Source organism: Muscardinus avellanarius, assembly GCF_963383645.1.
Source record: "Muscardinus avellanarius genome assembly, chromosome: 5".
Lineage (NCBI taxonomy): Eukaryota > Metazoa > Chordata > Mammalia > Rodentia > Gliridae > Muscardinus > Muscardinus avellanarius.
In genome coordinates, this window is record NC_137790.1 from 105,610,698 (window position 1) to 105,638,493 (window position 27,796).

The following is a 27,796-nucleotide window of genomic DNA, read 5'->3' on the forward strand; positions in this document are numbered from 1 at the left end:
TTGCTGAAAGCCTCACTAAGTAGCTGAGGCTGGTTTTGAACCCGTGCGATCCTCCTGTCTCAGCCTCCCAAGCGCAGGGATTAGAAGCATGCGCCACCATGCCCGGCAATCTATCACTTTTTGAAATTTAAAAAATTGACAGATAAAATTGTATGTATTTATTGTGGTGTTTTGAAATATATTTACATATTGTAGAATGGCTAAATCTAGCAAATAAATGTATTACCTCATATATTTATCATTTTTTGTGGTAAGAAGATTTAACATTCACCTTTTTCAAGAGTACAAGAAATCATTAAGTATAGTCAACATACTTTCCAATAGGTCTCTTAAGTTTATTCATTCTACCTAACTATAATTATGTCCCTTCTTTCCCCATTTACCCAGTCTTTGGTGTCTATCATTTTACTTTCTACTTACTGGAAATAAGCCTTTTTAGATTCTGCATGTGAGTGACATCATGTAGTCTATGTTTGTCTGTGCCTAGCTTGTTTAACTTAACATAATTTCCTCTATATTGTTGAAATGGACAGTTTTATGACATATATGCTATATTTTCTTGGTCTATTTACCTGCTGATGGGCACTTAGGTTGATTCCATATCATGGCTTTTTTTGGCAGTGCTGTATTAAATGTGGGAATGCAGATGTCTCTGACATGCTGATTTCATTGCCTTTGGGTATATGCCCAGAAGTGAAATAGTTTTATTTTAATTTTTTGGGAGCCACCTCTATGCCATTTTCTCTTTCTTTTCTCTCTCTCTTTCTTTCTTTCTTTCTTTCTTTCTTTCTTTCTTTCTTTTCTTTCTTTCTTTCTTTCTTTCTTTCCTGTGGTACTAGGGATGGAACCTTTGCTCAGACTATACTCCCAGACCTATTTTATATTTTATTTGGAAACAGGGTCTCACTAAGTACCTGAGGCTGACTCCTCTTGTCTCAGCCTCCCAAGTGCTGAGATTACAAGCAAGTGCCACCATGCCCAGCTACCATTTTCTATAATGGTGTAATTTACATTCATACCAATAGTATTTACAGGTTTCTTTTTCTCCTTTTCTTACCAACACTTGTTATTGATGTTGTTGTTGTTGTTGTTGTTATTATTATTATTATTATTATTATTATTATTATATTTTATTTTTTTGTAGTACTGGGGATAGATCCCAGGGGCATTTTGCCTCCGAGCTGTACCCCCAGCCCTATTTTTATTTTTTTTTATTCTTTATTTTGAAACACGGTCTCAATGAGTTGCAAAAGGCCTCAATACATAGCTGAGGCTGTCTGCAAACCATGATCCTTCTGTCTCAGCCTCCCAAATGCTGGGATTACAAGCATGTGCCAACACACCCGGACACTTGTTATGCCATTCTAACAAGAATGAGATGGGGAAAAAAAATGAGATGATACCTCATTGTGAGTTTGATTTACATTTCCTTGATGATTAGTGATGTTGAACATTTTTTTCATATATCTGTTGACCATTTGTATGTCTTTTTTTTGAGAAATGTTTATCCAGGTCTTCTGCTGCCCTGCCCCTCCGTGGTACCAGGGATTGGACTCAGGGACATTCTACCTCCCAGCTATACCCCCAGCCCTACTTTTTATTCTTTATTCTGAAACAGGGTCTCACTAAGTTGCGGGGGGCCTCAGCAAGTAGCTTAGGCTGGCTGTGAACCTGTGATCCTTCTCAGCCTCCCAAGTACTGGGATTACAAGCGTGTGCCACCGTGCCTGGTATATATTTTCAAATAACATGTCTTCACATTCACAGATTATTTTGCTTTACCAATTCTCTTGATACTCTGTTGCATTTCTTTTTTCATTCATTTTTTTTCCCCTACCTTCAGGATTTGTGTGTGTGTGTTTGTTTGTTTGTTTGTTTATTTATTTATTTATTTATTTATTTATTTATTTATTTATTTAATGGGTCTGGGGATGGAACCCAGGGGCATTCAACTCTGAGCTACACCCGTTCCCCTATTTTTTTTAATTCTTTAATTTGAAACAGGGTCTCACTAAGTTGCAGAGGGCCTCACGAAGTAGCTGAGGCTGTCTGCGAATTGCAGTCCTCCAGTCTCAGCCTCCCGTATGCTGGGATTACAAGCGTGAGCCACCATGCCTGGCTTGATTTTTTTTTTTTTTTTTTTAAGCTTAACATCTCTGATACATTTCTGAATTGTTTTTCTTTTTTTTTTTTTCCTTCAAGTTTTCAAAGCTTCCTTAAAACAACTCCTTTGAGTTTTTTGTCAGCTCATGTATCTCCATGTTGTTAGGGTTAATCACTGGCCAATTTTTGTCTGTTGGTGTTATCATGCTTGGAAGGCTGAGACAGGAGGATCATACAGGTTCAAAGCCAGCCTCAGCTACTTAGTGAGGCTTTCAGCAATGTAGTGAGACCCTGTTTCCAAATAAATTATAAAATAGGTCCGGGAGTATAGCTTGGAAGTAGAAAAGCCTCTGGGTTCTACCCTCAGTTCCACAAAAAAAAAAAAAAAAAAAAAAAAAAAAAAAAAAAAACAGATACCGAAAGTCTTACTGAAAAATTCCTGGTTACTAACTAGTCCATGCTATTGGTTGTATATGCAAACAATTGCCCAAAGTGAGAAGGTCTATCAAAGATAAAGGTGTTTCTTTTGGGTTCCTCAACTATGGTGTATACCATTGATTCCCTAACAGCAGTTTGGTGACATTTAGTAACATAGATGCAAGGAATGGAAGCCTCTGACCTGATAATGTTTTCTTCCTTAGATCAACCTCTCCACCTCTCCTACACCTGCACAGTTAATAAGCCGTTCCCAGGCTTCCAGTTCTACCAGTGGCAGTATTACTCAACAGACTATGTTGCTAGGGAGTACCTCCCCTACCCTAACAGCAAGCCAAGCTCAAATGTATCTCCGAGCTCAAATGGTAAGATATGAGCTACTAGAGTCTTAGTGTCTAAGGACTTGAAAGTTCAAATGTTTCTCGATTTGATGCAACAAGACTTTTTTTTGGACATTTCTAACGTTTAAGAAATGTTAAAAAATGTGTGTATGTATGTTTGTGTGTGTGTGCATGACGCATGTGCACTCAGCACTTGTACATTTATAAGTCATGAAAAATTCCGATTTGAATTGGTAAAATTCAAATTCAAAATTGGTAAATTTTTATTTGACTTGATTTTTTTGGTAAAAAATAATAATTGTTAACTTTGGTAAGCTAACAGTCAAAATAAGAATGATTACTTTTTAGTATTAAATTTGACTGATTTAAAATCTTTTTTACATTTTAACATCTTTGAAATTGTGATACATTATATATTTGATGTCATTTCATAGTTATAATTAGTACTTATAGTGGTACATAAAATCATTTTATGCTTTTTGACACTTTAGATTTAATGAAATAGTTGGAAATATTAAAAACTTAGTTATTAGCTCTAGGTAAGAATTTTTAGAATAGAGCCATCTAAAATCTGGATGGGGTTTCTTGATAATTTACCAAATGATTCTTACCTTTGGTTATTCACATCTCAAATTCTCTAAGGTTGTGTTCTTAATGTCCACTTTGATTTTTTATTAATATAGGAATGTTAGTGTGGTTAGTTCATATTTGAGTACATACTATTTTTCTAATTGAATTGTTGAACTTCTTTAATAAAGGTTGTAGAAATGGTTGACATTTAATTTATTTGATTTCTTTACAAAACGCTAGATAAAAGCTTTGGCCCTAATATATATTTTTCTTTGTTTAGTGAACTGAATATTATATCTAGTTCACCACTCAGAATTGGAACGTTTCTAGTCATATTTCTAATGGGAATTAATTATGTGCTCACTCTTTATTTTTTATTCATTAGATATTACTGTATTTCTGGTTTCTTGTCCCCTACAACATCTTCTTTTACTAATAATATGCTTTGAAATTAGGTTAAACCACTTGAGACGATTGTAATTAATTTGACCATTTTGTTTGTTTGTTTGTTTTTTGCAGTATGGGGATGAAACCCAGGGGCACTCTACCTCTGAGCTACACTCCCAGCCCTATTTTTATTTTTTTGAAACAGGGTCTCACTAAGTTGCAAAGAGCCTCCATTAAGTAGCTGAGGCTGTCCTTGAATTGCAGTTTTCCTGTCTCAGCCTCCTCAATGTTGCGATTAGAAGTGTGCGCGTCCACTCTTGGCTTATTTGACCATTTTAGACCTCTAAAATTGGATTCATATGGTTCAGAGTAAAGGGAGTATCTTTTCTTTAGTGCTTTCAGGCTATTTATACTGAATATTATCTTCTTGTGAAAGTTATATTTTGTTGTTGAATTTACTAAAATTTAGTAAAATACTAAATATCTGAAGTCTAAAAGATCCCATGATTGGTTGTTTTAATTTAAACAGTAATAAGGAATGAATAATTCTTAAAGCATTTTAAAAATAATATTTACAGCCCGGCTTGGTGGTGCATGCTTGTAATCCCAGTACAAAGCCTCAGCAACTTAGTAAGGAAGGCCCTCTGCAACTCAGACCCTTTTTCAAAATTAAAAAATAAAAAGGGCTAGGGGTATAACTTGGAGGTAGAATGCCTCTGGGTTACATGGTTACATTCCCAGACCACACACACACACACATACACACACACACACCCCAAAACAACAACAAAAAACCCCAAAAACAGAAAAGAAAAAATGGTATTTACACAGTTTGAAATAACTATCTTAATTTACTAAGTTGAATTGGGTAATCTCTGAGTGGATTGTATTGCCTTAAAAATTAATGGCATTTGTTTAATGTTAAAATTTTGCGAAGAGATGAAGAGGAAATGAGTTTGTCTTTCTTTCTTTTTTGATGTGAATTTTTTTGTTCTATTTAAGGTACTGTGGCATTTACGTTTAGAATGAATATTTCTTTACAAAGAGTTTTAAAATGAAAATCAACCTAGGTTTGGTTGATTCTGTAGTTCCTTTGTAGCTGGTAGAAGCATTGTATTGTAGTGTGTGGCATAGTTTCCCTGTGGTAAAGAGGACTGAAGAGACTTATTTGGTGTTTCTTTTCATGTTTCTTACTGAAATTTAGTTCGTGTTCCAAAATAGTGACTATAATTATCTATTTTTCCATTTTAGGAATTCTGAGATAATAGTTTTGAGCTGGGAAAAATTTAAGTATAATACTTTTTTAGGACAAAATTTGGAGGGTTTCATGTTACCAAAATATATTTTCTTCTCTGAGCACTGATTTATTTTTGTACTCATCAGAATCATGAGCTGTTTCAAAACTGTTTATTATTATTTTTTTAGTTCTCTATTATCAGAAACTTCCCTGTCACGTAAAATGTTTGCTTAGGAGATAATCCTAAACTGCACTGTCTTTCTGTCACAAACTTCAGTCCCTCTTTCCTGCTATACATTGTGTGTGGGACATGTTCTTTTGTCTTAGGGTATTTTTTGGTTTTCTGTCTGTACAGCTGATTTTCACACCCGCTACCACTGTGGCTGCTGTACAGTCTGACATTCCTGTTGTCTCGTCGTCATCGTCATCTTCCTGTCAGTCTTCAGCTACTCAGGTGAGCTTGTCTAGCATCATAATGTGGTACTTGAAGTATGGATCTTGAGGATGAAGATAAGCATTGCGTTTGTCTTTCAACTCCTGATGGTTCCAGAGCTGTTTGTATTTTGCATTTCAGATTGAAATTTAATAAAATAAAATAACTTCAAGAAAATATTATTTTTAGAAATTGCAATACAGTGAAAACAGAATTTAAGGTATATCAAGGTTTATGAGAGTTTTGGTAATGACATTGTATTTCTAGTTTTATTTTAAAGTATATTTCTCTGGTTATATGAGATGTATTCTTTTTTGTATGTTCTTTGCAAGCAATTATATAATAAGTCAAAGTAGATGGTGGGTTTTAAGTTTAAAAGTGAATTAAAGTGGGCAAAGTTTAAAGTAAGCAGAACATTACTATTTGGTACCATGGAAAAAAAATGAACCGTAACGTTTTTCTCATACCGTTCATAAAAACAAACTAGAAGTAGAATGTAGACGTGAAGGTAAAAACAAAAGATATTGAAGTTTTATTTTACTTTATTTTGTTTTGCAGGACTGGGGTTTGAATTAGGGGCATGGTACCTGTGAACCAAACTCTCAGCACTATTTTTTTGTTGTTGCTCTTTACTTTGAAACAGGGTCTCACTAAGTAGCCAAAGGCCTCACTAGCTGAGGCAGGCTGCAAACCTGTGATCCTCCTGTCTCAGCCTCCCAAATACTGGAATTTTAAGCATGTACCACCATGTCCGGCTTTAATATTGAATTTTTAGAAGAAAACATAATAGAATATTCATGCTACTCCAGGGTAGGCAAGAGTTTCAAAAGCACTAACCACAAAAGAAAATAATGATAATTGGATTTTATAAAAATTAGAAACTATTTCTTAAAAGTTATCATTATAAAAATGAGGCAAGCCATAGACTGAGGGAAAATATTTCTGATACATGTGTCTGACACATATACCCAGAACATACAGAGTGTGTTATAAAAGTATGTTATAAAGTATGCTTATACTTTAATAGTAAGGTCATAAACAATTCAGTTAAAAATTGGCAAAAGATTTGAAGAGACATTTCATAAAAGACAATATAAAAATACCAATAAGCACCTGAAAAAATGCTCAGCATCATTAATCATTACAGAAATGCAAATCAAAATCAAAGTGAGCACCGCCACACATTCACTAGAGTGGCAGAAATGAAGAAGACTGATACTGCTTATGTTGGTGGGAGTGTGGAGCAGTCAGACTCATGCATTGCTGGTGAAAGTATAAAATGGCTCCACCACTTTGGAAGACAATTTGGTAATTTCTTATAAAGTTAAATATACACTTAACAAATCTGTAAATAAATGTTCATAGGAACTTAAATCAGAAAAGTATGTGTGTGTGGTACTGAGGATTGAATCCAGGGACATTCTACCTCTAAACTACACCCCAGCCCTTTTTATTATTTGTCATGGAACAGGGTCTCAGCTAGGTTGTTGAGAGTCTCACTAAGTTGCTGAGGCTGTTTTCCCACCTGCAATCCCCCTATTTCAGCCTCCAAGTACTGGGATGACAGGTGTGGTCCACCACAGTCAGCTACCAAGTGTCTTTTTTTTTTTTTTTTTGGTGGTATTGGGGTTCCTGGAAGCCCTCCTTCCTCCGGGCGACACTCCCAGACCTATTTTATATTTTTGAAACAGGGTCTCTTACGCCAGCACGGCTGGCTTCGAATCTGCGCGATCCTCCTGTCTCTGCCTCCCAAGCGCGGGGATTACAAGCGTGCGCCACCACGCCCGGCCCAAGTGTCTTTTAAATGCTGAATGAATGGGTAAACAAATTGTAGTATATTCATACAGTGGAATACTACTCAGAAGTTAAAAAAACTAAACATTTTGCTAAGCAAAAGAAGGTAGACTCAAAGAGAGTATTTTTTTGTGATTCCATTTATATGAAATTTGAGAATAGGTAAAATATTTACATGAAAAAAATTACTTTAGTGGTACCTGTGGCAGAAGGTGGGGGAGATTGTTTGGGAAGGGACATAAATGAACTTTTAAGGTAATGGAAATGTTTTAAATGTTAATTAGAGTAGTGGTTGGTTATATAGTGTATACATGTCAGAATACATGCAGGTGGTTCATTATTTTTTATTTTTATTTTTTTTTTTTGTGGTACTGGGGTTCCTGGAAGCCCTTCTACCTCCAGGCTACACTCCCAGACCCATTTTTACATTTTTATTTGGAAACAGGGTCTCCTAAGCCAGCGCACGCAGCTGGCTTTGAACCTGCGCGATTCTCCTGTCTCTGCCTCCTAAGTGCGGGGATTACAAGCGTGTGCCACCACGCCCGGCATAATTTTATTGCATGTAAATTATACGAGTAACTGATAAAAATGATTGAGTGAGTAAATTTTAGATTAAAAAATTGAATAGACTGTGACTTTGATATAATTTTGATGTTTTTCCATAGTGACTTTTTTAGACTGTATATGATAGAAAGTTATGTATATTAGGATCATTTTTGTCTTCTTATTTAATATCTTAGTCTTCTGATGAAAAGTAAGAGATAAGAAGGTAATGATATTCTTTGGTATTTTTCATAGAATTTTTGTATATGATTTCATTTAGTAATAGAGGCTAGTTTTCATGTTTTGGTATATAAAGATAGGTCAGTTAAACTCAGATTTCTCCTATCTTTTCTTTGTGCCCCTTTATAATTTTTTAAGTCTGTTAGCATTCTGAGTGTTGTTACTGTCCTTGCTAAGCTTCAATTTCTTCACTATAACTTAGAAGTAGTAGCCCAGAGTTGTTACAGGGAATAGATGAAATAATAATCAAAAAGTACTTAGGAAGCTGAGCGTGGTAGCACATGCTTGTAATCCCAGCATTTGGGAGGCAGGAGGATTGCACATTCAAAGCCAGCCTAGGCAGCATAGGGAGACCCCAGCTTAAACAAACAAAAAAATGGGTCTTCAAGGTCCAGTTTGATGTGGTCTAGGTAATGTGGCTCTGTGATGATTTACTTAATTCAAGGATATACTTCAAGGAATTAGGGGAATCTCTCTGTGAAGGTTGTTTTTCTCTGCTGTGCTTTTGAATTGGCAGAGGACAAGGCTGGCTGTGGTGGGTGATGCTAATGCTTTGTAACTCTAATGCTGACTTTCCTTAAGTTCAGGCATATTAGTTTTGAAAAGTTGCTTTGTTGATTTTTAAAATTATATTTGCAGTTTTTAAAAAAATTATAATTGAGAAATGCCAAATTTGATGTTTTAATACTCTTTAAACTATAGAAGCCAGTATGACATTTAATTTTTTTCAGCATTAAACACTTTTATAGCATGCTGTAAAAAATGAGAAGTTTGGGATATCTTACTTTTATTTACTATTTTAAGTGCATCATCCATCCTCTCCATTGTGCAAAGAGGGAAAAAAAGATGATTTTCATTAAGATCCAGAAAAAAGCCCAGTGTGGTGCACGCTTGTAATCCCTGCGCTTGGGAGGCGGAGACAGGAGGATCGCGCAGGTTTGAAGCCAGGCTCACTGGCCTAAGGGACCCTGTTTCCAAATAAAAATGTAAAAAATAAGTGTCTGGGAGTGTAGCCCGGAGGTGGAAGGGTTTCCAGGAACCCCAGTATCACCCCCCCAAAAAAAAAAAAATCCAGAAAAAAAGGCATAGTTATAGAAAAGTAAGAAATTTAACTTTCTAAGGGCATCTCTCTGGTAGTTTAAGGAAAAGTCATCCCTGTGGACTTAAAAGCTAGACATAGATTCTCAAACTTAATGACTTACTGTCCCCTTTTCAGAAAAAAGTTCCTCATTCCCCTACCCTGTGCTTCCTTATTCAGTACCCTCCATTGTACCTGAGGCTAATGGCACCCTCACCACCTGGGGTGGAGCAGAATCACTGACTTAGGGAGTCTGAGCTAGAAACTAAGTTCTCCTCTCAACACTGTAACATTGACTCTAGTTTCTTCATTTACAATGAAGGGTGCTTGCTGGGGTCCAGCCCTAGCAGAGTTGGGGTTCATGTGTTGATGAGGGGGAAACCGAGGCTGATGAGAGAAGACGCTACATGATTCAGATTCAATCTTCTCCATCTTATTCAGGATTTGTTACAGTTTTTATGCTTTATTTTTTGGCAGAAAAGCAAGAGCATAGTCATGCAAGCAGGATTGCCAAGGACAGTAAAAATTATTTTCTATAAAGTTTAGGGCAAGGGTGCTGGACATAGTATATTTTGTCTCACTTCACAAGGCTGACTCAAACATAATCGTATACAGTGGCTCTAACTAAGGTCAGTTTGAACTTAATATTTGGCCCAATATCTTCATCCTTGGGAAAGAATCTTTGCTATCTGTGTCTCTCACAAGCCGCTGCTCATCAGTTTTTAGTTATAATGTCTATACATAAAGTTCCAATTATACATATTAATCCAAATAATCCTAAAATAATTTTTTGAAGAAAGGAATGCCAGACATACTTCATGGGGGATCTATGCCGTTGCGGATCCCCTGATCGAGCTTTCTCAAGATCTGCATGAAATTGCTGTGGCAGGTGTTATGATACTTTCCACAGTGTTTGTTCAGTTCAAATTAAATAATTGATGTAAGAGTATTTTGGCAGTGGGGACTCTATAAAAATGTAAGGTGTGTGTGTAGGCAGGCGTGGTAGCATACACACGTAATCCCAGTACTTGTAAGGCTGAGGTAGGTAGGTTTGAGGACCGCCTTAGCAAGTAGCGAGACTTTCATTAACCTAGCGAGACCCTGTTTTTTAAAAATGTAAATTAAAAAATAGGGCTGGGGCTATATCTCAGAGGTAGAATGCTCCTGAGTTTAATTCCCACTACCAAAAAAAGTAAAATAGGAAATTAGCCAAACTATAGGCTTTTCAAAATCAGAAAATTTTTATTATTTGATCATAGGATTCAGATGAAATTAAAGTTGAATTTTACAGTGCCCCAATTTTTTTTTATCTTAGGATGAGTCTTCTGAAAAGTGAAGTTCTGTTAAGGAAATCTGAATATGTGGTCTATTAATATCTAAGTTAACTTTTATAATATACTTTGGTAATATAGTTATAATATAGATTATATACAAATAATATATGATACTTGTAACATTGTGTAAGTGCACATATTTTCTTTCAGAATTTCAGAAACAGGAAAATTAGAAGAAAAAAGTATATTCTGTAGAAATGGATATGGTTTGGGCTGAGATTATGGGGAGTTTTGAGTGGCAATCTGAGAAATGTGTTTTTAGTGCATTTTATTTTTGTATTAGACTTAAATAACGGTGGTTATTGGTCCATTTATGTGTTTACATTGACATGAAATATTTGAGAAAAATAAGAAAAGATGCTCTGTATGGTCTCACTTAGAAAATCTTTTCAGTAGTTTAGAATAGATTAAAACTTGACCTTGCCTGACATATGAACATTTATTGAGTATCTGCTCCTGACTGAACGGGTCATTGGACAGTTGGACAGAGAAGGTGTAACCTTAGAGCATGAGTTCGTGATGTAGCTGTGAAAGCAGGGCACACAGGAAACTAAGGAGCAGTGTATCATTGCATTGTCGCTTCAGAATCTCTTGCTTGAATTTTTATCCTGGGGCCAGTGCTAGCACTGAATATATTTGATATATTTATTCCAGATAGGCCAGAACTTAGGCAGCTTTTGGTGAGGCCATTTTCTGCCTTTCTATTCAGAAATGTTATAAACTCAAGTGAGAGTAGTTGGGGTAATCCTTGCCTCCGTTTCAGTTGCAGGATATTTAAAATAGCCATAGGTATAGACAGGAGCAGCATGTAGACCTATTTTAGGGCTGTGCACCATCTTTTTGGTTCATGAGAATTAGTTTTTAAAGGCAGTAAGTGTTCAATAACCAAAAAAGTAACTAAATTAATAAAGGGGGTTTCTGAAAATGCTTTTTATAAGTTTCACAATAGGGTAGGTGATTTGATGAAATAATTTTCTTTCTTACAAGATTAGTCTTATAGTCACTGTGCTTAGAGGTGGTCACTTAATGCTCTGTGTTGCAGCATTCATAGTTTATTTGTGATCTACACACACACACTTTCATATACTTTTTCATGATCTTCCTTTCTCTCCCTCCTTCTCTTCATCCTCTCTTCTTGCCCTTTACATCTTTTTTACAAATATCACATAATATTTAAGATAATAATTCTCTTTTTCTTTAGGATTAATTAGTTGTTTCAAGTGCTTAGAAAAGTGCTGTGAAAAGTATAAATGTTTTGTTCTATTATTATAATTGTAACGATTATTACATCGATTGAAACCATGTTTCATTCTTATTTTCTGTTATGTGGTTCTTAGGTTCAGAACTTAACGTTACGCAGCCAGAAGTTGGGTGTATTATCTAGCTCACAGAATGGTCCACCAAAAAGCAGTCAAACTCAGTCATTGACAATTTGCCACAACAAAACAACAGTGACCAGTTCTAAAATCAGCCAACGAGATCCTTCTCCAGAAAGTAATAAGAAAGGAGAAAGTCCAAGTCTGGAATCGCGAAGCACAGCTGTAACCCGGACATCAAGTATTCAGCAGCTAATAGCACCAGGTGGGATAAAACTTTTGTTGAAAGTGGTTGCATTATTATTATTATTGTTATTATTATTATTATTATTATTTATTTTCTTACCAGATAGAGCAAAACAAAGGATATCCGCTACTTGAACAAGAATGACATTTAAAAAAAAACATTTTTAAATGTGAGTTTTGTTAAGTAAAGAAAGAACATCTCATATATAGCTTGAAAAGAAGATTATAACAATAAAATAGATGTTTTTTGTTAATTAACTTTTTTTGTACTACTATTGGGGATTGAACCCAGGGGCATTATACCTCTGAGCTATATCCCCAGCCCTACTTTATTTTTATTATGAAACAGGGTCTCGCTAGATTGATGAATCTTTGACTACGTGTTGAGGCTGTCCTGGAACCTGTGATCCTTCTGTCTTAGCCTCCCGAGTACTAGGATTGCAAGTGTGCTCCACCATGCCTGGCTAATTGACATTTGATTAACATCTTCATTATGTGCTGGTCTTTATAGCAACAGAACCTTTTAGCTTAAAAAAAAATTGCCAGTAATTTATGTAGTATGTTTTAATGAAACAAATTTAAAAGTATAAAAGCAAATATATTATTTTGTTTGAAGTTATTAGTAGGAAGAATTTATCTGAGAGAAAGATGTCAAGGAATCCTTCCTTCCTTCCTTCCTTCCTTCCTTCTTCTTTCTTTTCTTTTCTTTTCTTTTCTTTTCTTTTCTTTTCTTTTCTTTTCTTTCTTGCGGTACTGGGGATGGAACCCAGAGGCATTCTACCTCTGAGCCACAACCCCAGCCTATTTTTTATTGTTTATATTTTGAAACAGGGTCTCACTGAGTTGCAAAGGACCTCACTAAGTAGCTGAGGCTGTCCATGAACCGTGATCCTCTTATCTCAGTCTCCAGATTGCTGGGATTATAAGTGTGCAGCACCACGCCCGGATTGAATCATTTTATTTTTATTTCAGCCTCATCAAGCCTTGATGTCCACTTGTGCTTCCTCTTTTTTCCACAGATAATCTTGCCTCATGGTTCTTAGAATGAAAACTTTGGGGGCATCCAGAGTGAGCTTGCTTTCTGTCTTGAATCATATTCATCTTAGTATTTCTCAGCATTGACCGACCGACCTACCTTCCTTCCTTCCTTCCTTTCTTTTTTTATGGTACTGGGGGTTTGGTGGAACCCAAGGGCTTTTCTACCTCTGGGCTATACCCCCAGACCTATTTTATATTTTATTTGGAAACAGCCTCTCACTAAGTTGCTGAGAGCCTCACTAAGTAGCTGAGGCTGGCTTCGAACCTGTGTGATCCTCCTGTCTCAGCCTCCCAAGTACTGGGATTACAAGCGTGTGAGCTTTCTTTCTTTCTTTCTTTCTTTTTTTTTTTTTTTTTTGGTGGTACTGGGGATGGAACCCTTCTACCTCCGGGCTACACTCCCAGACCTATTTTATATTTTTTTATTTGGAAAAGGGTCTCTTAAGCCAGCTGAGGCTGGCTTCAAACCTGGGTAATCCTCCTGTCTTAGCCTCCCAAGCATGGGGATTACAAGCGTGTGCCACCATGCCTGGCAAGCTTTCTTTATTTCTGATAAAAGTTTTACCTGCTTTCTTCTTAAAGTTATCACCTTTTGCTTTTGCGATTGATTCCGTCTTTTTTGTTTTATCAGCTTCTGATTTTGTTTAATAGTTATAGCATCTTATGTCCTCTCATGCTGAATCTTTTTCATTTTTTTCTCAGCTTATTTAGGTCTTCCCTTTTAGTAATTTATCTGCATATATTTTTACATCGGTATAATGAGAGAGAGAGAGAGAGAGAGAGAGAGAGAGAGAGAGAGAGAGAGAGAGAGAGAGAGAGAATGTGTATGTCTGTGTGTGTAGACAGATACGTGCACACTGGGCTAGACACCAAACATTAAATTAAATTTTTTTATTCATTAACTTCTCCTTTATTCCAACAAGTCCATCAGATAAGCATCTTTTTTTTCTTCTTTTCTTGCTACATCCATGGCCCTTTGTTATTATTGTTTATTTTGAAGCAGGGTCTCACTAAGTTCCCTAGGTTTGCCTTAAACTTTCAGTCCTCCTGACCAGCCTCCTGAATAGCTGGGATTCCATGCATGTGTTACTATAGCTGGCTAACTTTATTTATTTATTTTTTTTAATATGTTTTAAGCCAAGTGTGGCACACACTTGTAATCCCAGCATTCGGGAGACTGAGACAGGAGGATCCTGGTTTGTGGCCAGCCTCAGTTACTTATTGAGGCCCTATGCAACTCAGTGAGACCCTGTTTCAAAATAAAGAATTAAAAATAGGACTGGTGGTGTAGCTCCGAGGTAGAATGCCCTTGGGTTCTACCCCTATACTGCCCCCCCCAATATATATATATATAATATGTTTTTTGTTACTAAGGTCTCTCCTTCCCCACTCCTAAATCCCTTTTTCTTTTTATGTTGTTCTGTGTAACTGTGCCCTACATCCTCTACTTTAGCCAATCTTGACGTCTTGGCATTGTCAATTCCTCTAGTTAGAAATTCCTCCTTACTCTGAACTTTTGTAGCATAAAATGCTTTCTTATATTCTTTTTTTTTAATTTATTTTTTTATTTGGTACAGGGAATTGAACCCAAGGACATTCTACCTCTGGGCTACACCCCTAGTCTTATTTTATTTTTATTTGAAACAACTTGTTTATGATAATTCAGAAAAACATAGAAATTATATTTTTATATTTATATATACTTATAAAGAGATATATCCCTATTGTGAGTAGCTCTTCTGTAGAGAAGATTTGATATCATCACTTAAAAATTGCTGTAGGATTTTTGTAGGAAGGAAGATTAAACCAGATACTTTATTTAGGTAGCATTGGGCTTCTGATTGCCTCATTCTCTACAGGTAAAACTAGTATTTTCCTAACTTTGGAATCATTTTTAGTTATAGTGATTATTTAATTGTGTTCTAAGATTCACATATGTGTTTTACTTAACTGAATTAAAGTTTTATACAAAACATTTTCTCTTCCTGGTGAAATACTATAGACTCTTCATCTGAGCTCAAATTTGGAAACTCATTTGGGAAGCTTTATATAAATGTAGAATGATATCTTTGTTTTATGAATTTTAATGTACATTTTTATGATTCTGAATTTACCTTAATATATACTTGTTCAGTGATGGTATTCTTTTTTCCTCAAAGAAGAGATTCAAGTGGGTAAACTTTGCTAAAAGTTAATGCAGCTATTCTGGTGACTTATAAAATTTCCTAAGAATAAGTCAGTATAAATTCAGATTTATCAATAGAATATTTTAGGGAGTTTTCTATTAGAACTTTTATCAGTACAGCTTATTTTATCAAATTTTTCTAGTCTCCCAAGGAAAAACTCATAAAATTTCAAATCACTCTTATTTGAAAGACATAATAGAATTCTAAGATTATGACCTTTTGATGTGAAAAATTTCCATCTTTAGATTTGTTTAAAATTTTCTCATATTTTTGAAAACAGTACTAATTGTCATTTTTTTCTCTCACAGCTTCATATTCTCCAATTCAGCCTCATTCTCTAATAAAACATCAACAGATTCCTCTTCATTCACCACCTCCCAAGGTTTCCCATCATCAGCTGATATTACAACAGCAGCAACAGCAGATTCAGCCAATCACACTTCAAAGTCCAACTCAAGATCCACCCCCATCCCAGCACTGTATACCACTCCAAAACCATGGCCTCCCTCCAGCTCCCAGCAATGCCCAGTCACAGCATTGTTCACCAGTTCAGAGCCATCCCCCTCCTTTACCAGTCTCTCCTAATCAGTCACAGCCAGCACAGCAGTCTGTAGTGGTGTCTCCTCCACCACCTCATTCACCAAGTCAGTCTCCTACTATAATTATCCATCCACAAGCACTTATCCAGCCACACCCTCTTGTGTCATCAGCTCTTCAGCCAGGGCCAAATTTGCAGCAGACTACTGCTAATCAAGTGCAACCTACAGCACAGTTGAATCTTCCATCCCATCTTCCACTTTCAGCCTCCCCTGTTGTACACATTGGCCCAGTTCAGCAGTCTGCTTTGGTGTCCCCGGGTCAGCAGCTTGTATCTCCAACATCACACCAGCAGTATTCAACCCTACAGTCCTCTCCAATCCCAATTGCAACCCCTCCACAGATGTCGACATCTCCTCCAGCTCAGATTCCACCACTGCCCTTGCAGTCTATGCAGTCTTTACAAGTGCAGCCTGAAATTCTATCCCAGGGCCAGGTTTTGGTGCAGAATGCTTTGGTGTCAGAAGAGGAGCTTCCAGCTGCAGAAGCTTTGGTCCAGTTGCCATTTCAGACTCTTCCTCCTCCACAGACTGTTGCGGTAAACCTACAAGTACAACCACCAGCACCTGTTGATCCACCAGTGGTAAGCCCTTGGAAGCTCTTTGACTTTCTTGCTGAACTGAAAGTAAAAACTGTTTTTCCCACACAATTTTATATTGCTAAATCTAAATGCCTATGAATTTAAAAAGCTTGGAATGTCCATATGTCAGTATTCTGAGAAACATGCTATGGGCCAAAAAAAAATTATGCCATTGTTTATTGTAGTATGGTTGCATGCTTGATAATTTGTGATGGTTATTAAAGTCCCTCGTTAATTTTATTACTATTTAAACAAATCCATCTGCTATCTTTACAGAGTTGATTTTTTTTCCCCAAGGGAATGCATTTGAACCAGTGTCATCTGCACAAAGTTTTTTCTCTTAAGGTGATTATCCTTCATAGATCCCTTCTGTTGGCTTGTATGTTCTTAAACGTATGATTTATTTAGCTAACCTTTTTGGTTGTATGCATTCTGAAGTCCTCGGCCTTTAGGCGCTTTTGTTTCAAGGTGGAGGAGGTATGCTTGTATGATGTGACTTTTCGGTAAAATTGTATTTCATAATTAAAATTTTGTAATAATTTTATTTTAGGAGAGAGCCCAACTTTGCAAAATAACTGATTTTTATTTCTATGAAGGGAAAATATCTACTTAAAAGATTTCTTATTTAAAAAGCTCAAAAAAATCTCAGTAGATGACTTTAATACTGAGAGTGAAAAAAATCCACTGGAAGGTGTAAAATAATTGAGGTTATAGTGAAATTAATTAGGAGAAACTTCTAAAAGTAACTGCATGTTGCTTAGAAAGAAAAATTATCTTTAAAAACACTTTAAAAATACTCTGTAAAGGATTTTTTCAAATTTATAAAATAATTTATAATAAAATTGGAATAAAGTCTATAAATGTTTAGTCAGAAATTCAAACTCATAATTATTTTTGGAGGGCAGCACTGAGAATTGAACCCAGAGCTTTGCACAAGTTAGGCAAGCACTATATTCCCAACCCTTTTAATTTTTTATTTTGAGATAGGGCCTTGCCAAATTTTTTAGGCTGGCCTCAAACTTGAAGTTCTCCCACTTCAGCCTCCTTAGTAGCTGGGATCACAATCATGTACCATCCTGACTAACTCATCATTTCTTTCTTTCTTTCTTTCTTTCTTTCTTTGCCGTAATAGGGCATTCTATCATCCTGACTAACTCATAATTCCTTCCTTCCTTCCTTCCTTCCTCCCTCCCTCCCTCCCTCCCTCCCTCCCTCCCTTCCTTTGCCGTAATAGGGATGGAACCCAGGGCATTCTACCTCTGAGCCATGCCCTCAGCCCTATTTTTTTATTCCTTATTTTGAAACAGCTCAACTGAGTTGCAAAGGGCCTCACTAAGTAACTGAGGCTGTACTCAAACCGTGATCCTCCTGTCTAAGCCTCCCAAATGCTGGGATTACAGCGTGCGCCACCATGCCCAGCCTAACTCAATTTTTAAGGAGAAGATTCTTAAGGAAGTTTTATATAAAACCTCATTGAGGAGATTTTATCACTTAAAAGCTAAATAACTATTAGCTTAGAAAGCAAAAGAGTTTCAAAGTCTCTTTGTTAATGGGAAACATTTTGAATTTCAGAATGCAAATTTATAGATATTTTTATCATTCTGTGTGATCTTCATAGGCATAAAGAACTTTATGCTTGCTCCCCTTTTTGAAACCAAAACTTAACAAGTGCTAGAAATAAGTTTTTTATTTACAATGATAATGTTTCTATATTTTCTTTGAATGGATTTTTGAAGAGTTTATAACGGGTAGTATAACAAAAAATAGGCTTACGAATTTATACATGTAATTTAAATTTTATTTTCTCTCTAGTTCAGTGTTTTTTGTTTGTTTTTCTTTTAGTGGTACTGGGGATTGAACCCAGAGGCATTATATTTACTTTCAAGCTACACACCCAGCCCTACTTTTTATTTTTTATTTTGAAACAGGATCTCACTAGGTTGATGAGTCTCACTACTTGCTGAGGCTGTCCTAGAACCTGCAATTATCCTGTCTCAGCCTCCAAAGTACTGGGATTACAGGTGTGCACCGCCATGCCCAGCTGTGGTTTGGTTTTTAATAAGTAAAAAATAAACTTTATATTCCGTACATTTTCTAATTGTTTTTGTTAGGGGAAACATATTTGAGTAGGAACATAAAATATACTTTAAAAGTAATTAGATTAAAGCTGAAAATATTTGAGGTTATATCTTGATGGTTCTTGTCTTTTTAAATTTAAAAAGGAAATTTCTTAATAACACTTTTTGATTTTGTTATGCTTATTGTAGAAGTCCCACATTGCATTTTCTTATTTCCTACCTTTCTTTGAGTAACATATCTTTGTTTATTAAATTGTTTTTCTTCTATTATCTTTGGCAAAATGTATTATTTTTCCCATCAAAACACATTTTACAAATTATACTTTTCTTGATGGTTTCAAATACTTAAAGGCAGAGAGATATATTTATTTCTTAAGACATAAAAAAGTTTGAAAGTAATGATGAATTATCAAAGTAAAACCAGCATGTTTTAAAAAATATCTATGAAAGAATTAAAGCTTTTTATTGACATTTGGGTATAAATGAGATATGTTGAGGGTAGATAATTTAGAACTAATAAACAAATGTTCCTCAGTTTATTTAGGAAAGGGAGACAGATGGGAATAATGGACTTTATTGAGGTAAGTTTGGCAGTCTTTGTTATTTTTAGAATAGTTATAGTTATGAGCTAAACAGAAATTGTGATGTGCAATTTCCTAATGATTTTGTGAGCAAAACCTCCACCTCTTTGATTTCAGTTGTTGCATTTAGATTTCTTTGTGTTGATTGTACCAGATGTCTGTGACAGATTTGTTTTTATCTACTTCCTTTATTAACTTATTTTGCCTTTATATGAAAGATTTGGAAGAAAGTATGTATAGCTTGCCTTAAGTATAAAAATATGAAAAGTGTTTTACAGTAATCTTTGATGGATTATTTTTAAAGAGTATTTGTGTTATAGCATTCTTTAGAACTTCATTTAAAAAAAATCAATTCTATGCATAATTACGCCTTCATTCCTTAAAAAATACTGTACCAGATGTTTGAATAACATGTGACAGCATTAAGATTAAGGAGAGTTTTGGCTTTTTTTTTGGTGGTCCTGGGGATGGAACCCAGGGGCCTTCTACCTCCGGGCTATACTCCCAGACCTATTTTTTATGTTTTTATTTGGAAACAGGGTCTCTTAAGCCAGCGTGGCTGGCTTCGAACCTAAGCGATCTTCCTGTCTCAGCCTCCCAAGCACAGGGATTACAAGCGTGCGCCACCACGCCCGGCTGAGTTTTGGCATTTTAAGAAAAGATCTTTGAAAGAAAAGTACTATTTAAGAAGATGCTATGTTGATAAAATTACACTGGTTAATAAAGCTATACTTCTGATACTTCCCCACCACTCATGCATATGAATTACTATACCCACAGATGCCTATGGGCATTCGAAATTTTGGCAGAGTAACCCTCATCTTTGGGGTTATTTCCCTCCCCTATGTTAGGCATGGTCAGTTAAAAATTACTATTACCATGAACAAATACTAAGAGCTCTCTTATATTGTACAATAAAGAATAATGGCTTTTCTGAAACCTGTACATGAGGCAATGAGGTGTTGTTGTTGTTGTTGTTGTTGTTGTTGTTGTTGTTGTTGTTGTTGTTTTGTGACACTGGGGATGGAACCCAGAGGCATTCTACCTCCGAGTTACATCCCCAGGTCTGTTTTTTATTCTTTATTTTGAAACAGGGTCTCACTAAGTTGCAGAGGGCCTCGCTAAGTAGCTAAGGCTGGCTACGAACCTGTGATCCTCCTGTCTTAGCCTCCCAAGTACTACAAGTGCAGGTGTGTGCCACCATGTCTGGCAATGAGTCTTGTTTTGTTTAGTTTTATTTGCATTACTCAGGATCAAACCCAAGGGTGCTCTACCTCTGAACTGCTTTCCCGCTCTTTCTATTTTTTATTTTGACACAGTGTCTCTAAGTTACCCAGGCTAGCCAGGAACTTATCCTTCTGTCTCAGCCCCCAAGTTGCTGTGATTTACAGACATGTGCCACTAAGGCCTGTGAAGACTCTTGGTGAAACAGTTTTCCAGATGCAGGTTTTGATCAGATAACCTTAAAAAGGTTGCCTACTTAAAAGCTGATTCAGATCACGTATCAGGATATCATATATGATATAAAATGATCAGTAATAACAAGATTTATTTTATTGGTTCTGGGGATTTAACCCAGTAACACGAACAAGTGCTTTACTACTGAGTTGCCTTAAGTTTTAAAATGGCAAAGTAAGATGAGTATGGTAATGCCTGCTTCTAATCCCAGTACTTGGGAGGCTGAGACAAGGAGGATTGCAGGTTCATGGCCAGCCTTGGCTACTTAATGAGGTCCTCTGCAACTTAGTGAGCCCTGTTTAAAGAATAAAAAATAGAATAGGGCTGGGGGTGTAGCTCAGGGGTAGAATGTCCCTGGGTTCAATCCCCAGAACCACACACACACAAAGGCTAAATAAATAGATGTTGTATTCTTAGAAAAGGTTTTGGGAAGTTTTTGTGTTTTTGTGTTTTTTTTTTTTTTTTTTGGTAACTCTCTTGCTGCTTGTTGTATATCTTTATAGCACCTTTTATAACATGTGGTTTATGCTGGATTCAGAAATCTTCATTACTTTTATAGTTTATATACTTCAAATCATTAAACTTTCTCAATATTTAGTTAAAATATGTTAGATGTCACTTATTTTGTAAATGTTGAATTTTTAAATTTTGTTAACACTTATTGGAATATTATAATCCTAATAATCCTAAAATACTCATAAGCTAAGTAAAAGCTTTGCACATAAAAAGGGAGGTGAACTGTTTTGTGACTTTGTTTAAATAATGATGGCCTATGAAAATACTTGTATTAATGCATTTTGAAAATTAAATCAGAAACTTAATACAATAATATGTTAGTTATTTTGAGATATATAATTCCTTCTCAGAGTGCGTTTGAGTCCATGTTCCTTCTTAAATACAATCATTACAGTTGGATAATAAGTAGTTAAAGACCTAAAATCTTTCCTCCATAAGTGTGATACCTAGGAACTAAATATATATATACACAAATGGCTTAGGTTATGTGTGTATGTGTTGTTTCAAAGAAAAAATACTTTGAAAATATATGATATTAACATATAAAGATTAATTATATTCTTGAATAGAACAGAAAAGGAAATTGTTTTTTGTATTTTGCATACTTTTTTTGTAGATATTTGACTTTTTTAGTTTAGTCTTTAATTCATAAAATAATAATAAAGCCTAGGTGTTGTCCTGGTAATACATTTCCTGACTTATTATGTATTATTTTGAGAATTTAATTGGTGTGCCTATAAAAATTAAAAATTACTACCATATATTTTGCTTATGGAAAGTAGAAAGTAATAGAAACAGGAATATAATTCTGAAAAGTTATTTGATTGTATAAAATCAAAACTTCAAAAAATTTTCAAAATTGAAAATATTTTCAGACTTGACTATCTTTGTTTTGGAAATCTTACTAATTGTTGGTCTAGATAACTGATACCCAATTTATTTTTAAAAAGTTTTTATTTCATTTAAGTGATTTTAACTTTTCAGAAGAGTCATTTTGTTTTGTTTTTAAATTTAATACACTTCGAATTAGTTAAGAATACCTCATTTAATGTATTTTTGGAAATATTTTAAGGCCATGTTGCTTGTCATTGCAGGTTTATCAAGTAGAAGATGTGTGTGAAGAAGAAATGCCAGAGGAGGCAGATGAATGTGTCCGGATGGATCGGACTCCCCCGCCCCCCACCTTGTCTCCAGCAGCTATCACTGTGGGGAGAGGAGAGGATTTAACTTCTGAACACCCTTTGTTAGGTGAGGGCAAACCAAAATATAGGGAATTCTTTTTATAAATATCACTAATGGAAAATATTTTTTCATCATTATATTAAATTATAGTTGTTAATGGCAGCAAAATTTATAGTGGAATTCAGGATTTTAAAATTTTCATGAAGAATAGCTTATTAAAAAGTAAACAAAAGCTGGGCATGGTGGTGCATGCCTGTAATCCCAGTATTTGAGTTGCTGAGAGAGGAGGAGGCTCACAGCTTCGAGGCCAGGCTTAGCAATTTAGCGAGACCCTGTTTCGGAAAAAAAAAAAAGGAAGAAAATAGGGCTGGAGGTGTAGCTTATTGGTAGACTGTCCCTGGCTTCAACCCCCAGACCCCCCCAAAAAAAGTAAACAAAAATTATTTCCCTTCTCAGAAAATTCTTTTTTTTTTCTTCTTTAATTTGTGTGTATATGTGTGTCTCTGTGTGTGTCTGTGTGCATGCGCGTGTGTGCTAGGGATAGAACCCCCAGGGAATTTCTACCCCCAGGCTACACTCTCAGACCTATTTTATATTTTATTTGGAAACAGGGTCTCACTAAAGTTGCAAAGGGCCTCACTAAGTAGCAGAGGCTGGCTTCGAACCTGCACAATCCTCCTGTATCAGCCTCCCAAACACTGGGATTACAAGGGTGTGCTACCACACTGGCTCTAGAAAATTCTTTTTTTTTTTTTTTTTTTTTTTTGGTGGTACTGAGGATGGAACCCTTCTACCTCCGGCTACACTCCCAGACCTATTTTTTATATTTTATTTGGAAACAGGGTCTCTTAAGCCAGCAAGGCTGGCTTCGAACCTGCGCAGTCCTCCTGTCTCTGCCTCCCAAGCGCGAGGATTACAGGTGTGCGCCACCATGCCGCGCATCTAGAAAATTATTTAATAGGGATGCTTTAGTACTTTATAAACTGTTTAAGACTACACAAATGAAAAACATGTCATTTTAAATCTTCTAATTTTCAGTGGTTTATGCAGATGTTTTCATGCTTTTTCACATTCATACATTTAGCTGTTATTAGCTTAAAAGTTAGAATAAATGAGAATTCCATCAAGATTTAAATTATACGTTCCAAAAATCACAAAGCATGAAAGTCATATCTGATATTCTTCACAACTGCTTTTGATCCAGACTAAGTACAAGTTTCACACTTCTAGTACTTAAGTTCTCTAATTCTTAGAAGAGATACAGGTTAAAAAATTCTTGTATTTAAGCTCCCACTCTTCATTCCTACTTATAAATTCACACCTCTTGTACAACTCTTCTCATAATACCAGAGTTGCCGTGAGCTCTCTTTTACTAAAAGCTTTAGTGTAACTTAAAGCCCAGTGTCTAGGTCCTATTTTTAAAACTTTATGAATACTTTATTTAGACCAGCAGTTGGCACTACAGCTTATTGTTCAAGTCTTGTCTGCTACCTGTTTTTACATGGCTCAAGCTAGGACAGTTTTAAAATTTTTGAGTATTCGAAGAAAAAATCAAAAGAAATCATTTATATCATGTGAAGATATGTGGAATTAAGATTTTAATTGTTCATAAAGTTCTGTGAATCATAGCCATGTTCATTTGTTTGGATATTGCCTATGGCTGCTTTTGTGCTAGTATTCACAAAGTTGAGCGTCTATATGCCCCTTTACCAAAAGTTTGCTGACCTCCTATCTAAATAATATCAGTTGGTTCAGACTTCTTGGTAAATCGTTCTGTTTTCTTGAATGTCTCATGGCCTTTGTGATTATAAGTTAAGAAAAAATACTATATTAGGCATGGACACAAGTTGTAATGGGACACTGACCCTGTCTTGTGCTATCTTCTTCAGCATACCAAATCCTCTTTCCCTCTATTCTCTCAAGGTTTTATTTCCATACTACTAATGTGAATCTCTGCAAAGCATAGTAGGAGGAAAATCGATTTTCTTATAACTTTACTCCCTCCTGAAAATAGAAAACACTTAGTCAATAAAATACATAAATAACACAAATGAATATCATTGCCTTTGTTTATTCAAAATAATAGCTCAAAATATAGATTTAAGAAAGTCTAAAGCCAGGCTTGTTGCGCACACTTATAATACCAGTACTTACGAAACCGAGACAAGAGGATTGTAGGTTTGTGGCCAGCTTCAGCTACTTAGTGAAGACCTCCACAACTTAGTGAGAACCTATTTCAAAGTAAAGAATACAAAATAGGGATAGGGGTATAGCTCACAGGTAGCATGCCCCTGGGTTTAATTTTTCAGTGCCACTAAAAACAAACAAACAATGCTGGGCGTGGTGGTGCACGCTTGTAATCCCAGCATTCCAGAGGCTGAGACTGGAGAATTCCCCGTTCGCGGACAGACTCAGCTACTTAGTGAGGCCCTATTTTAAAGTAAAGAATAAAAAATAGGGCAGAGGGTGTAGCTTGGTAGTCAAATGCCCCTGTGTTCCATTCCCAGACCCACAAAAAAAAAAAAAAAAAAAAAGAAGAAAGAAAACCTGTAATTTTAAATATTTATGTTTTTTTGTTTTTTGGTTTTTTTTTTTTTTTTTTTTTTTTTTGGTGGTACTGGGGTTCCTGAAAGCCCTTCTACCTTCAGGCTACACTCCCAGACCTATTTTATATTTTTGAAACAGGGTCTCTTACGCCAGCGTGGCTGGCTTCGAACCTGCGCCATCCTCTTGTCTCTGCCTCCCAAGCGCGAGGATTACATGCGCCACCATGCCCGGCTATTTATGGCTTTTTTACACTAAAAATGTATTCTTCTTGTTGCAGATTTCCTGGAGCTTTTATTTAAAAGCAGAAATATAGTACATGTGAAACTTGCATTAAGGCTGTGATTTAATCACAAAATAAACACCACTAATGGCACTGAAACCAAATTTAAGCTATTTTGTAATGTTGAAGCATAAGAGTCTCTTTACAATTTTTCTTTAGGAAAATAGTCTGAGATCCTTTCAAGTATATCCCTCTAGCTAAGTTGTCAGCTACAATGTAGACCACTTCTTTTTTTTCCTGGTTTAATGGGGATACTCTTAAATGTGAGTTGGCACTTTTCTCCTACATATTTTTCTTTTTCTTTTCTTTTTTTTTTTTTTTAAGGAACTAGGGGTTGAATCTAGAGGTATTCTACCTCTGAGCTATATCCCCAGCCCTATTTATTTTATTTTATTTTTTTTGGTACTAGGGGTGGAACCCAAGGGCATTCTACCTCTGAGCTACAACCCTAGCCCTATTTTTTATTCTTTATTTTGAAACTGGGTCTCAGTGAGTTGCAAAGGACCTCACTAAGTAGCTGAGGCTGTCTGCCAACCGTGATCCTCTAGTTTCAGCCTCCAGAGTGCTTGGTACAATCATGTACCACCATGCCTGGCCCCAGCCCTATTTTTTATTCTTTATTTTGAAACAGGGTCTCACTAAGTTGTGGAGGGCCTTACTAATAGCTTAGGCTGGCTACGAACCTGGGATCTTCCTGTTTTAGCCTCTTAAATATTAGAATTATAAGTGAGCGCCACCAGGCCTGGCTCAGTATAGCCATTTTAATCTTATAATTTCATACTTGCCATTCTTTTTTAGTTTTTAGGGTGGTGGAAGTAGTTTGATTTTTAGAATAACTCATTAAATGAAATAAACTCACTTGGAAAAATACACTTTTTTAACAAAAGTTAGGACTATATAAGATTAAAACATATTAACTAAAAATTGATTAGAATATACACCAAGCAGTATTTTCTGAACAAATGAAATTGTACTTAATGCAGTGTTATGCAGTGTTATAGTCTGTATGGTGCTGCTATTACCATACCACAGCAGCTGGGTGTGGCGGCTCACGCTTGTAATCCCAGCATTCGGGAGGCTGAGACTGGAGGATCGCGGTTCGCAGACAGCCTCAGCTACTTAGTGACGCCCTCCGCAACTTAGTGAGACCCTGTCACAAAAATAAAGAATAAAAAATAGGGCAGGGGGTGTAGCTCGGAGGTCTAATGCTCCTGGGTTCCATCCCCAGACCTACAAAAACAAAAACAAACAAACAAAAAGCAGTACCACAGAGTTAGTTCTTTATAATGAACAGAAACTTATTTGGCTTATGGTTCTGAAATCTGGGGATTCTAAGAGAAAGGGGCCATATCCGTTGAGGGCCTTCTTGGTTCTCCTAACAGTGGGAGGTATCACATGGTGAGGGAGGATGCACAGGGAGGTCACAGTCACTTTTAGATTAAATCCACTTCAGTGGTAACCTCCCAAAATAACATTAATCCATTCTTAGGGGCTTTGCTCTCAAGACTTCACCCCTTTAAAGTCCTGCCTCTCAACAGTGTTGCATTGGGGATTCAGTTTCCAATACATGGACTTTGGGATACACATTCAAACCATAGTGTACTACTTTATATTTCCCTTTTTTTTGGGTGGGGGTGGTACTGGGGTTGGAACCCAGGGGCTTTCTACCTCTGGGCTATACTCCCAGACATATTTTTTACTTTATTTGGAAACAGGGTCTCACTAAGTTATTGACAGCCTCACTTATTAGCTGAGGCTGGCTTCGAACCTGTGCAAACCTCCTGTCTCAGCCTCCCAAGGCTGGGATTACAAGTGTGAGCCACCACGCCCGGCTCTCAAACCTATTTTATATTTTATTTGGAAACAGGGTCTCACTAAGTTGCTGAGAGCCTCACTAAGTAGATGAGGCTGGCTTCGAACCTACGCAATCCTCCTGTCTCAGCCTCCCAAGTGCTGGGATTACAAGTGAGCGCCACCATACCCAGCTTGCTACTTTATATTTCTAAAGTAAGAACACATCTGTAAGGATAGTACAATTTTATTTTGCTTTAGTTCTCTATAGATTTACTTTGTCTTTCCAATAGAAAAGACAGCCCCACTGCAGAATTTTTTTTTTTAAATATTTCTCCCAGCCAGGTTAGGGGGCACATGCTTGTAATCCCAGTACTTAGGAAGCTTAGACAGGATGATAGCAGGTTCAAGCCAGCCTCATCTACTTAGTGAAGCCCTCTGCAACTTAGTGAGATCCTTTTTCAAAATGAAGAATAACAAATAGGACTGGGTATAGCTCAGAGGTAGAATGCCACTGGTTCAATCTCCAGTACCACTAATAATAATAATAATAATAATAATAATAATAATAATAATAATAATAATAATACCTTGTCCCATATAAGTATATGTGAAGATTTGATATAGGATTTTTTTTTTTTTTGGTGGTACTGGGGGTGGAACCCAGAGGCTTACTACCTCCGGGCTATACTCCCAGACCTTTTTTATATTTTATTTGGAAACAGGGTCTCACTAAGTTGCTGAAAGCCTCACTCAGTAGCTGAGGCTGGCTTCAAACCTGTGCGTCCTCCTGTCTTAGCCTCCCAAGCGCGGGGATTACAAGCGTGTGCCACCACGTCTGGCTAAATATAGGAATTTTTTGGAGTTCCTTTTTTTTTTAATACCGATGTGCAATTGTGTATATGT

The 27,796-nt window shown here is 36.2% G+C and overlaps 1 protein-coding gene across 3 annotated transcripts in view; it reads left to right on the forward strand.

Annotated features, from left to right (window-relative positions):
- PHC3 (polyhomeotic homolog 3) overlaps nt 1–27,796 on the forward strand; it is a gene marked incomplete at both ends in the record, with an annotated part of 73,428 nt that overhangs the window by 13,183 nt on the left and 32,449 nt on the right. The window contains 6 exons of one of the 3 annotated variants that reach the window (XM_080695734.1): nt 2,744–2,902; nt 5,428–5,526; nt 11,832–12,075; nt 15,589–16,034; nt 16,146–16,460; nt 22,185–22,338. In XM_080695734.1, coding sequence (XP_080551860.1) covers nt 2,744–2,902; nt 5,428–5,526; nt 11,832–12,075; nt 15,589–16,034; nt 16,146–16,460; nt 22,185–22,338 — 1,417 coding nt within the window. Of the gene's footprint in view, nt 1–2,743; nt 2,903–5,427; nt 5,527–11,831; nt 12,076–15,588; nt 16,461–22,184; nt 22,339–27,796 lie in introns of all 3 variants that reach the window. The other 2 variants (XM_080695733.1, XM_080695732.1) reach the window with 2 other exon arrangements.